An 11658-nucleotide genomic window follows, 5' to 3' on the forward strand; every position below is an offset into this window, starting at 1 on the left:
GCCTGGTCCCACTCTGGCGGAACATAGGATTCCTTGAGGACTGGCTCCTTAGCTCAAGGAAACCAAGAGGACTGCAGTGGATGTTTAGAAACGGGTTGCTGCAGGTCAGGATGGAACTCAGTGGTGGAGCATCTGCCTGGTTCCATTCCCAGCGCCGCAGTAAATAAGGAGGGGAGGGGGCAAGTAGGTTCTCAGGCAGAGAAGCAGGATCTGCTCCCCAAGGAGCAGAATGCAGGATCCCTCTCTAAGTGGGGAGTAACAGTCCCCGCCCCCAGCTCCCCTACCCTGCTTCCCATGGCTTTGAGTGTGTGGCCTCAGTGTGCTGCAGACTACCTGGAGGTGTGGGACCTGACAAGGATGGACTTGCTGGGAGGAGTCCAGGGTGACTGGCTCAGAAGCGGTCAGGGCCCCGGGGGAAACTCTGGGCCTGCCCCACCTCAGAGCTTCTGCGGGGTCTCTCCAGGGCAGGGGGTTTCCGAGATGCCGTGGGGCCCTGTGTGGGCCGAGGCACAGCCTCATCTGAGGTGGGGAATCAGCTGTCGCCTGGGTACCTTGCCGTGAGCTCGGCCTGCACCCAGTCACCGCTTTCCTCGAGGGGCCTCCACTGACTCCTGGGAAACGAGAATTGGAGAGCAACTGCCGCCTTGGCGGGTGGCAACTCTGTCCCCTGGCACGGGGCCTTTTGGAGATGGGTATGGAATTCACTTGGGAGGGAGCAGCAGTGAGGACAGCCTGCAGAGCCCTGCGGTGGCACTAGGTGGCGCTCCCGCTCAGGGCGGGGGGAACTGAAGGGCTCAGTTTGGCCCGAGGGGACCTCTTCTGGGTGAAGGGAAGTTGGGGGGTGGAGGTGGGGAAGTCTTCTTTTTTCCCAGAAACTGTTTGTGAACTATTGTTCGGAATACAAAAGGCACCTCCCTACTGGAATTGGTGGAGGCTGAGAGGTGAAGAGGGCTTATCTCAGGGCGGATCTGCCTGCTGGGCTTGGAGTTTTTTCAGTGCCCCTCTGGGCTCTTGCACTGGGGAGAGGATTGGTGCTTGGGAAGCCACACAGCAACAAGAACATGGAGTTTTGATGCCCAGTCCATCTCCTGCCCATCAAACCACCCGTCTGACTTAATGTGAGCAGGTTTTGTTTTAATGTGAGCAGGTTTTGTTCTGTGTAGTCTGTTGTGGAGTCTTTAGGATCTTTCTGGTTCTGAAATGGTGGCATATTCTAGGATTCTGTGTCAGTATTTTCTTTTGTGTTAACTTTTCTTTTTTCTTTTCCTTTTGTTTTTGTTGATGCTGTTGTTTTGTTTGATTTGGGGCCATACTTGGCAGTGCTAAGGTTTTATTCCTGACTCTGCATTCTGGGATCACTCCTGGTAGGGCTCAAAGTGATGTGGGGTGCTGTGATTGAGCCTGGGTCATGCACTCAAGCATGTGTCCTACTTAATGTACTGTGTCTCCCTCCCCCTTAACCTTACCATTTTGTTGTTTGGGTTTGGAGCCACATCCCATGGTGGCCTGGGCTACTCCCTACTCAGGGTTGCTCCTGGCTCTGTTCAGGGGACCATGCACTACTTTTAACCCAGGGTCCCTGCATGCAGAGCGTGCGTTTAGCCTTTGAGCCAGCTCCTCAGTTCATTGGCAGCTTACTTAGTTTTTTTTAGGGGAGGAGGCCTTCTCGAGCAGTGCTCAGGAGACCCCTGGGCCAAAGGACCGGAGAATATGATGTGCCACAGATTACCAGGGTAGCCTTGTGGTTCTGGTGGCCTCCGGGGCCATATCTGGCTGTACTCGGGGATCATGTTGTACTGGAAATTGAGCTCAGGGCAATGTTCAGGGAGTGCAGGGGCCATGCCCAACAATACTTGGCCAGTTGGGCAGGTGGTTTAGTGCTAGTGAGGGCTCCATGGGGCTGGGGACCACCAAGGCCATCCTGGTAGTACTCAGGGCTATTAATAGCTTTTAAGATCACTATTAATAGTTATTTAAAATATATTAATAAAAAATGTAACTGTAGGGGCTGGAGAGAGAGCACAGCGGGTAGGGCGTTTGCCGTGCATGCGGCCGTCCTGGGTTTGATTCCCAGCATCCCATATGGTCCCCTAAGCACTGCCAGGAGTAATTCCTGAGTGCAGAGCCAGGAGTAACCCCTGTGCATCGCCGGGTATGACCCCAAAAAGCGAAAAAAAAATATGTAACTTTAAAACATGGTTTAGCTAACATGGTTATAGTAATGTTTGAGTTTTTAGTATTCTTACCTCAACACCTCTAACAACTCTTTGGGGGGACAGGGGAGAGTTTGGGCTACAGCTAGCAGTGCTCAGATCTTGCTTCTGGATATGTTCAGGGACCATTCCTGGCAGTGCTCAGGAGACCATATGCAGTACTAGGAAGCAAACCTGGATCAGAGGCATGCAAGAGAAGTGCCTTAACCCCTGTACAATCTCTCAGGTTCCTTGGCAGCAATTTATTTATTGTATCCCATCTCATGCTTGATTGCTTGGAGCTGTGAAAAGGTACCCAAAGTCTCACTGGGCACAGTGGTCCCAAGCCAGGAGAATGAGGGGCAGCTCCTGTGAAAGGAATTCACTAGCCTCTGCCCAAACCTGAGCTCACTCCTGCCCCTTGTCTAGTTGAGTGCATTAAGGTGCTGCATTTCATGGGATCTTGAGGTAGGATGTAGGACCCTACCCATCTTCCCCTCAGAGGGACTGTATGTGGGGCCGGGAATCGAATGTGGTCAGCCACAAGCAAGTACCTTAACCCCTGTGTGCGCTCTTCAGACCATCTCCTTCTGCTCTAAACGTTTGTTCTTCAAAGCTAAGTTCTCAGTGGTCATTGGAAGCTGGGCATGTGTATTTCCTCAACTGTAGCCCTGAGAAGACCAGGGCAGTGTGACTGTGGCCAGGATGCCGGCTTGGCCCATCCCACAGATGCCTATCAGGCTCCAAGTGTGAGCCCTTCTTTGGCCAGGCGGCATTCCTGGCTCGCCTTCTCCCTGCCAGAAAACATGCTGGTAAGCTGGGGGCCTGGAAAGGTAGAACAGGACAAAGGCGTTTGCCTTTCAGGCAGCTGACCTAGTCACAACCCCACCGCCACATGTGGTCCCACAGCACCACCTGGCTTCACTCCTGACACAGCTGGAATAGCCCCTGAGCACAGTGGGGGATGGTCCCGAAAACCAAAAGGAATTTTAAAAAAAAGCAAAAATTGAGGGCCAGGATAATAGCTCAAGTAGTAGTGCAAATACCTAGAATATGCAAGGCTCAGTTTGACCCCTGGCACTGCATTGGTTCCCTGGGGTGAGGCCCTTGAAACAGTAAGTTTAAAAAGTTAAGCTGGTGGACTGGAGAGATAGCATAGCGGGTAGGGCGTTTGCATAGCACTAGGCCAACCGGGTTTGATTCCCAGCATCCCATATGGTCCTCCAGCACAGCTGTAATTCCTGAGTGCAAAGCCAGGAGTTAGCCCTGTGCATTGCTGGGTGTGACCTAAAAAGCAAAAAAAAAAAAGTCAAGCTGGTTTATTCAATCCCACGTTGACTGAGTGCTTGGTGGGCCCGAGGTTAGGGTACCATCCCCCCAAGCCTCCTGCACTGTCCAGTGGGAGGACAGAAACTTTCTTTTTTGCTTCAGTTGTAGCCACACCCAGCCATGCTCGTAGCTTGGTCCTGACCCTGCTCAGGCATCAGCCCTGGAGGTGCTCAGGTGACCATGTGGGTCTCAGGGACCGACCCCCCCCCCCCCCAAGACTACTGTGTGCAAGGCAAGCGCCTTGCGTGCCGTCCAGTCCGCAGGTGGTCTCCAGGAGCATGCTTGGTCTTAAGCTCATGAACCCCCATTGCCGGCAGGGTGTGGACTCTGCCAGCAGGGGCCTGTTTGGGGGCTTAGACCAGGGACCTTGGATTGTTGAGGTGTGGGCTAGTGGAGGGGGGTGGGGCGCCCGCATGGTCACGGTGGAATGTGGACCCGAGCAAGGACTTTGATGCCTTCTTTGCCCTTCAATGGCTAGAATAGGTGACCGGAGGTGGCCCTGGAGAAGCCCTGGTCGTTGGTCAGGTCACACCACATGGTGGCCCCCACCGTGCCCCAGGGGTGGCCCCGAGGTCGGCCGATGGGGTGGGGCTGGGAAGCTGGTGCGGCTGCGGCCCCGCCCCCGGGAGTGGCTGAGCCCGGCCCCGCCCCGCCCACCCTCCCGGGACTTCCGAGGCGGCGCCTGCGGGAGATTCGCCGCCGGCCGCCGGGGCGGAAGCAGCGCCGCGGACCACCTGCCGGTGAGTGTGTCCGTTGGGTGCGGGCTGGCCGACCCCGAGCTTCTGCCGAGCCGCCCCGACTGGCCGGGCCCCAGCCTGCTTCCTGGGGCGGGGGGGAACAGGTCCCTGCGGTCGGGGCATCGCTGACTCGAGCCTCCGGAGCCCACCCCAGCTTGTGGATCAGGTTGTGGCCTCTGTCTGCCATGTGGGTCACGGGGCCGGGCCGCATGAGCTCACTTCCTCCACCTCTCTTAGCATCGCCTCCCAGCCAGGAAGAGGGAAGTGCTGGCCTTGTCCCCCCTGAGCCGAGGCCCTGGGCCATTTCCAGGGAGGGGGTGCGGGAGAAGGGGGGGAGGCACTGAGGGAGGGAAGCACTCCCGCTGGTCACTGGAACGCTCATGTCCCCTCCCGAGGGCGGGGAGAGGGTGGCACAGCGCCCTTTGCAAAGCTAGTGCCAGGGATTGTCCAGGAAGACCCAGCCTGTCTCCTCTCCACCCCCCCACCCGCCCTCTGCTTCCCCTTCCCTCCTCCTGCAGCTGGAGCCCAGCTCCCCTCCATCCCCTGAGTAGGGCGTGGTAGACCTCCCGGATGCTGCGGCCCCCCACCCTTTCAGGGGGCCATGTTCGCAGAAGTCCATGCAGAGACCGGATCTACGTGCCTTAGTGGGGTGGGGGTGTGTGTGAAGGATCTGCCAAGGCCCCAGTGACACTGCTCCTGAGCTGTGAGCAGGGCTGGGGGCAGGGCAGGGGGAGGCCAGTGTGTGTGGGAGTGCCCCCTCCCTTCCCGCTTCCTCCCTGCACTCACTGAGCTGCAGTCCCAGGCACGTGCACCCTGCTCTCAGCTGGAGGGGTGATACAGCAGTTGGGCACTTGCCTCCTGCAGCCAACCGAGTTTGATCCCCAGCACCCCATATAGCCCTGAGCCTTGTCAGGAGTGATCCCTGATACTGTGGATGGGACTGGTGTTAGGAAACTACATACCTGGGATTGTGAATTACTTTGTAATTCACATGAATAGCCTTGTAATAATAGTACCTCAATTAAAAAAAAAACGGGGGGGGGGTTCGGACAAGTCAGCGTAAAGCTGTGCTTGACTTTGTTAGCCGATCCGTGAGTGGAGCCACCTTTCCCGGGCTACTGCAGGACGGTGCTCACAGGGTCGTACCAAACAAAGGTTTATTTTTAGTGTAGGCATCGTACCTGCCAGCCAGGGATCAAATTCAGGGTCTCGCGCTTGCTCGGCACTTGTGCTGTCTCCGTGGCTCCAAGTGAAGATCCTTCGCGGCAGATAGAGGGTGGGGGCCGTCTTTTCAGCTGTTGGTTTTGTTTCTTTAGCCTTCCTTTGGGGAGCCGTCTTGGGTCTTAGCCTCACGGGCTGCTTTCGTTGACCAGTCAGGATGATGTTCCTGGGAAGGGCTGAAGCTGCAATCGAAGTAGAGATTAATCTTGGTTTGGAGATGCAGCCTGGGCTTGGCACAGGTGACTCCATTTTGAGCTATTTTTTTTTTAACAACTTCAGTTGGAATGTTCCGTTCTGGTAAAGGGGGTTTTGTCTCCCTCACAAGGGAAGTGGGGGTGAGGGGTGAAGAGGCTGCTGCAGCTCTCACCAGTCCTCCCGAGAACAGGGCTTCTCCTCCCCCCCCCCATGCCCGAACCCTTCTTTCTTGGGGCAGCCACCGTGGGCTTCCTCCACCTGTGTCCCCACTTTCCCGTGGCAGCAGCAAAGCCCTGTGCTCTGCAGTGTGGGAGTGAGAGGGAGTAGGAATGAGGCTGCAGAAGTGTTCTGGCCTGAGCTTCTTAAACTGGGGTCCCCCCCACGAGGGGTCACACACCTGAATATGGGGTGTTTCTGGACGGTACTGGCATTCCAAGTTCGCATTTCTGGGGTCTGAACAGGTGGCTAGGAGGAAAAGTGTCAGCCTTGTCATGACTATGATCTGAGCCTTGAGGGGCAGGAGAGACACTTGCCACTGTGAGAATGGAGAGACTGGGTGGGGGGACGTGTAATTGCAGGGCCCCCCTGTGGGAACTGCAGCAATGTAGTCCAAGGTCCGCCATCCCCAGTACTCCCCAATCCCACATCCTTGGTGTCCCTTCCCAGTGCTCCCTCAGCCGTGTGGCAGCTCTCAAGTTTCTGGTTACACATCAGAACTCGCCTCCTAACTGCCCTTTACAGCAGAGAAAGGGAAGGTGGCCATGTGTCCCCTCTCTTGGGTCCCATCCGCGTTGGGCAGCTTCCTAATCTGGGACTGACTCTTCCCCCGCAGGCTTGGGTCAGAGGGCAGTGACCACTGAGATCAGCCGCCTCCCCCTTCCCCTTAGGGGTGATGGCAAGCACCTTGACACCCTGCTATGCCCTGTTCTATTTTTGTTGTTGTTTTGTTTTGGGGTCACACCTGGCAGTGCTCAGGACTTACTCCTGGTTCTGTACTCAGGAATCACTATCGAGTCCGGGTTGATTGCCTTATTTATCCCCGTACTGTCGCCCTGCTAGGCCCTGTTTTAGAGAAGAAAGTTGGCAGGCCTGCAGGGTGAGGCCGTCCGCTTCCTCTCTCCCTCCCTCTCTGCCTTCTCTCTTGCTTGATTGCTTGCTTTTCTGTCTTTGAATCTTTCTGCTTTTGTGTCACATCTGTCAATGCTTAGGGTTTACTCCTGGCTCTCTGCTCTCTGGTCATTCCTGGTGGAACTTGGGGTGTTACCTCTGAAGCTGGAGATTGAACCCAGGTCAGCAGCGCGCAAGGCCAGAGTCCTACCTGCTGTGCTGTCACGCTGATCCCTGTGGCCAGTTTGTTGCTTTTTTAAATTTTTTTCCATTTTCTCTTGTAGACCTCGGGGGCAGGGCCTGTACTAGGCGGTGCTAAGGGGCCCCTGTGATGTGGCGGGGACTGAACCGCGCCGGCCTCGTACACTATTGCCTGGGCCTATGGACAGCACTCCTAGGATAGCTGCTTGTTCGGGTCCCCCTGGGGTTCTGTCCCTTTGGGGAGGACAGGGAGGGCTGGCCCGGTCTGGACATCCCCTTGGTGGGGATGCAGTGCAAAGGAGCATGTGGGAATCCCCTGGCAGGAACTGAGGTTTCTGGGGCTCTGAAGACCGTTTTTTGTTTTGTTTTGTTTTGTTTTGTTTGCTTTTTGGGTCACACCCTGCAGTTTGCTTATGCACAGGGGTTACTCCTGGCTCTGCACTGAGGAATTATTCCTGGCGGTGCTCACGGGACTATATGGGATGCTGAGAACCGAACCCGGGTTGGCCGCGTGCGAGGCAAACGCCCTACCCACTGTGCTGTGGCTCCAGCCTCACCCTTTTTGACAGGCTTCAGCGGCCCACTCCACTTGGTAGCTGAGGGAAGGACCTGGCGGGAGAGGGGGCTCCAGCACCACCTGATGGGCCTGTTTCCCCATATGCCCCAGCTCTTGGGGAGGGACAGGCTGGGAGCAGGAGCAGGGGCGGGGCTGTGGGCAGGGTCAGGACTTGGCCCTTGGTGGGGAAGTGGCCCGTGAGACCCTCAGGGGGTCAGCCATGGGTCGTGGGCAACCAGCTTGCCACCTGTGTGTGTGGACGGCGACAGAGCAGGGGCCTCCGCCGCTCTGCCCTGGGAGCTGCTCTTGGGGCGTGGCAGTGATGGGGCAGGTTCCTCTGTGGGGGCCTGTCGGACCTCCCTGAGGGCAGGTAGGGTACCTTGGCCCTCTGTGCAGGAGCTGCTGTGAGCGGGGCGGAGGGGAGGGCCTGCTCTGGGCCCTGGGCCCCACCTCCAAACACCCAAACACCCCAAACACCGGGGATGGTTGTGGGCTCCTGACCAACCTCCCGGGCCCGCGGAGAGATGCTCCTTGGTCCCCGAGAAATGGGTCAGGTGCTGGCGGGAGGGGCCCCTGGCGCCCCAGCTCGGATTCCCGCCGCCTGCGTGCCTTGGACCCAGAGGCGCCTGGGCCCTCCCTGCCATCGACCCGTGGGGCGGGCAGATGGCCAGACCCGGGTCCAGTGGGCCAAGGGCAGGGGCAGGTGTGTGACGCGAGCCTGTCTTTGTAATAGCCCCGACCGGTAACCTGTGCACCTGCGCCGCCCGCCGCGGAGGAGCCTAGAGGGGCCTGGGCCTCGGCCCCCAGGTGGCCCGGAGCCAGCCTGGAGCAGTGACGCGCAGGAGCTGCCTGCGGCTGGGGGGAAGGGAGGAAGGAGAGAAACAAAGGCGAGTGCGCCTGGCACCGCCCACCATGTGTCAGTCAGAGGCTCGCCGAGGACCGGAGCTCCGCGCGGCGAAATGGTGAGATGCTGCCAGCCGCACCCTAACCCCGCGGTGCCCCGCGTGGACCTCCGGAAGGTCAGAGTGCACATCCAACGGCCCCGAGGTGGCGGTGGAGCCGGCAGCCGGGGGCCAGGGGATCAGCCCCCGCGGCTGGAGGGGCCCGGCCCCGGGGGCCTGAGCCGGAGAGCCCGTTTCAGGTACCTGCGGTTCCCAGGGGCTGGTGCCGCACCCCGGCTGCTGCGCGCTCCCCGCGCCCCTGCCTCCGCTGTGGGGGTGCAGCCTTTCCAGGATTGGTCCCTGGGCTTCTGCCGGCAGCTAGCTGGGGGTGGCGGCGGGGTGGGGGCAGCGGGCAACGCTTGCCCCCTATACCCTCAGACCTTTGGAGACGCACCCGGGTGGAATGGGAGCAAAGCGGGCGCAGTTGGGGCGCAGGGGGCCACCGTCTGTGGCCGGCAGTGGCCTGCAGGGCCTGGCCAGCCGCTCACTTCTCCATTTTTTTTCTGCCATTAGTATCAGCTGAGATGCCTCTTTGTTCCTGTTTGCTAGGCAGCGGAGGGCAGAGGGTGCCCAGCACAGATGGGGGCCTTAGATTGTCCCATTGAATGCAGTTCTTTGCAGATGAACAAAACAGAGGCCTGGAGACGGTCTTGGAGTGGGTGGCAGTGTGGTCTCCTGAGAGAGTGTTACGGGCCGCTTGACTCTGCTTGTGCCCTGGGCGACAGGATGCTGGTGCTTAGGCCGGCCTGGGCCTCCCCCCGCCCCCACACCCGACACCCCGTGGAAGCGGTGCAGGTGGATGAGGAGGAGCTGTGAGGGGTGTGCGTGGCTGTGTACATATGTCTGCACATGTGCAGGCGTGTGTGTGCTTCCCCTTTGCAGTGGGATCTGGCCCAGTCCCTTGCCTTAGCAAGTGACGCCTGGAGCCATGGTGCGGTTGTCCCGTTTCTTTCCATAGCCATCGCTCACCTCTGCTGTGCGGCTTTTGGGGGCCCCGACACGCACCCCAGCGCCTGTGTGGGCCGTCCTGGCGCAGGAGGGCAGGGGCTGTGACGTAGGTGCTTGCTCTGACTTGTCCTGCTGGGCTCTTGGGGTCTTCTGCCCTGGGGGGCCCCCGGGGCTCGTTTGGTCTTAGCTGCTGCCCAGCCGCTGGCCAGAGCTGCCGTGTTCTACGGAGGCAGGGGCAGACGGGCCTGGTACTGCCCGGGGTGACTGGACATCGTGGACCTATGCCCACAGGTTGCACTTCCCCCAGCTGGCCCTGAGGCGGAGGCTGGGACAGTTGAGCTGCATGTCCAGACCTGCCCTGAAACTGCGCTCGTGGCCCCTGACCGTGCTCTACTACCTCCTGCCCCTGGGCGCCCTCCGCCCGCTCAGCCGGGTGGGATGGAGGCCCGTGAGCCGGGTAAGTGCAGGCTGCAGGACCCGGGGTGGTGGCTCTGGGGGCGCTGCGTCCAGGCGGACCCCCTCCCGGAACTGGTGTCTCTGACTGGCTGTGTCCACCCAGAAGGGAACTTGGGGCAGGTTTGGGGGCAAAGCCATGTTCACACCTGTATGGGGTCGGGGGGGGGGGGGGGGGCAGGAGCAGCCTGGCTGCGCCACGTCCCAGAGCCTTTCCGTCCCTGGCCCTGGGCTCTTCACGCTGCTCTGAGCGCACTGGGCAGTAGACCCGGGCCGCCTGCGTCTCCCAGGGTGTCTGGGACCTCTGATTCAGTGCGGAAATGATTTTCACGCTTGAGGGACTTGGTCTCTTGTGGTTAGACAAGCAGCAGTTACTGACAGAAGCCCCTGAGGTTTCAGGAGTGGCTCTGCAGGGAGCCCCCAGGACCCCAGGAGTGGGGCTTGGGGTTCGTCCCCTGCCATGGCTTATCCTCAGTTGCTCCAGGCACCTGGCCCAGAGGCTTGAATGAAAGGGCCCCAGAGAGTCGGTTCCCCTGGCCTCCTGGAGGAAGCCCAGGTATCCACAGGAAGCTGTGGGTGACAGCCACGGTGTCAGCAGATGGGGGTGGCTGTGTACTGAAGGCTGCATCCTGCTCTGGCCCAGGGCACAGCCCTACTCCCGCCCTGAGTCCCCTGGCAGTATCATCTATCCATGCCCCCGTCCCCTCCCCAGAACAGGGGGTTCCTTTTGGTCTCAAGATGACCGGAACCCCTGGGGTGCGAGTCCACCCTTGTCTCGGCCAGCGCTCGTGTGTGAGGGCACCTGGCCTGCTCAGTCTGGTTTCTAGTGAGCAGCCACATCACAAAGCACACATCAGGGGACGCTCGCGGGACGCTCGCAGGGCAGGTGACTGACTTGTCCGTGGTCTGCAGGTGGCGTTGTACAAGTCAGTACCAACTCGCCTGCTGTCCCGGGCCTGGGGCCGCCTCAACCAGGTGGAGCTGCCGTACTGGCTGCGGCGGCCCGTCTACAGCCTGTACATCTGGACCTTTGGGGTGAACATGAAGGAGGCCGCCGTGGAGGACCTACACCACTACCGCAACCTTAGCGAGTTCTTCCGGCGCAAGCTGAAGCCGCAGGCCCGGCCCGTGTGTGGGCTGCACAGTGTGGTGAGGCCCGCCTGCTTCCCTCCTTCCCTGGAAACCAGGCCGGCGCGCGGGCCCCTCTAGTGGCTGGTCTCTCCCTTCCAGATCAGCCCTTCGGATGGCAAGATCCTCAACTTCGGGCAGGTGAAGAACAGTGAGGTGGAGCAGGTAAAGGGGGTCACCTACTCCCTGGAGTCGTTCCTGGGCCCGCGCACTTCCTCCGACGACCTGCCCTTCCCGCCAGGTACGTCCTTGCTGCCCTGCGAGGGCTGACCAGGAGCCCGCGCCCAGACAGACCCTCTGCAGGCTGTGCTCGGCACGGGGTCCCCGTCTGAGAGCCTGGCCCCTGTGCCTGCCCCCCCCAGCTACCTCCTGCGACTCCTTCAGGAGCCAGCTGGTGACCCGAGAAGGGAACGAGCTGTACCACTGCGTTATCTACCTGGCCCCCGGCGACTACCACTGCTTCCACTCCCCCACCGACTGGACCGTGTCCCACCGGCGCCACTTCCCAGGTATGCCCGGGGCTCCTTGAGGGCCCTGCACTTCTTTGGGTTCTGAGGCTGGCGTTATCTGCTCTGGTCCTTCAATGTCCCTGACCCACAGGCTCCCTGATGTCCGTGAACCCTGGCATGGCTCGCTGGATCAAAGAGCTC

General features: G+C 59.8%; 1 protein-coding gene across 4 annotated transcripts in view; it reads left to right on the top strand.

Moving 5' to 3' along the window:
• The window catches only part of PISD (phosphatidylserine decarboxylase), a 37654-nt gene that overhangs the window by 24500 nt on the left and 1496 nt on the right, over window positions 1-11658 (top strand). The window contains exons 1-7 of one of the 4 annotated variants that reach the window (XM_056116478.1): window positions 4188-4261; window positions 8272-8679; window positions 9719-9884; window positions 10793-11029; window positions 11111-11249; window positions 11371-11517; window positions 11609-11658. The exon at window positions 11609-11658 is cut by the window's right edge and continues 111 nt beyond it. In XM_056116478.1, coding sequence (XP_055972453.1) covers window positions 8498-8679; window positions 9719-9884; window positions 10793-11029; window positions 11111-11249; window positions 11371-11517; window positions 11609-11658 — 921 coding nt within the window. In that variant the 5' untranslated portion in view covers window positions 4188-4261; window positions 8272-8497. Of the gene's footprint in view, window positions 1-4187; window positions 4262-8271; window positions 8680-9718; window positions 9885-10792; window positions 11030-11110; window positions 11250-11370; window positions 11518-11608 lie in introns of those variants that run through there. The other 3 variants (XM_056116481.1, XM_056116480.1, XM_056116479.1) reach the window with 3 other exon arrangements.

This window comes from Sorex fumeus, unplaced genomic scaffold, assembly GCF_029834395.1.
Source record: "Sorex fumeus unplaced genomic scaffold, SorFum_2.1 ptg000032l, whole genome shotgun sequence".
NCBI classification, from domain to species: domain Eukaryota; kingdom Metazoa; phylum Chordata; class Mammalia; order Eulipotyphla; family Soricidae; genus Sorex; species Sorex fumeus.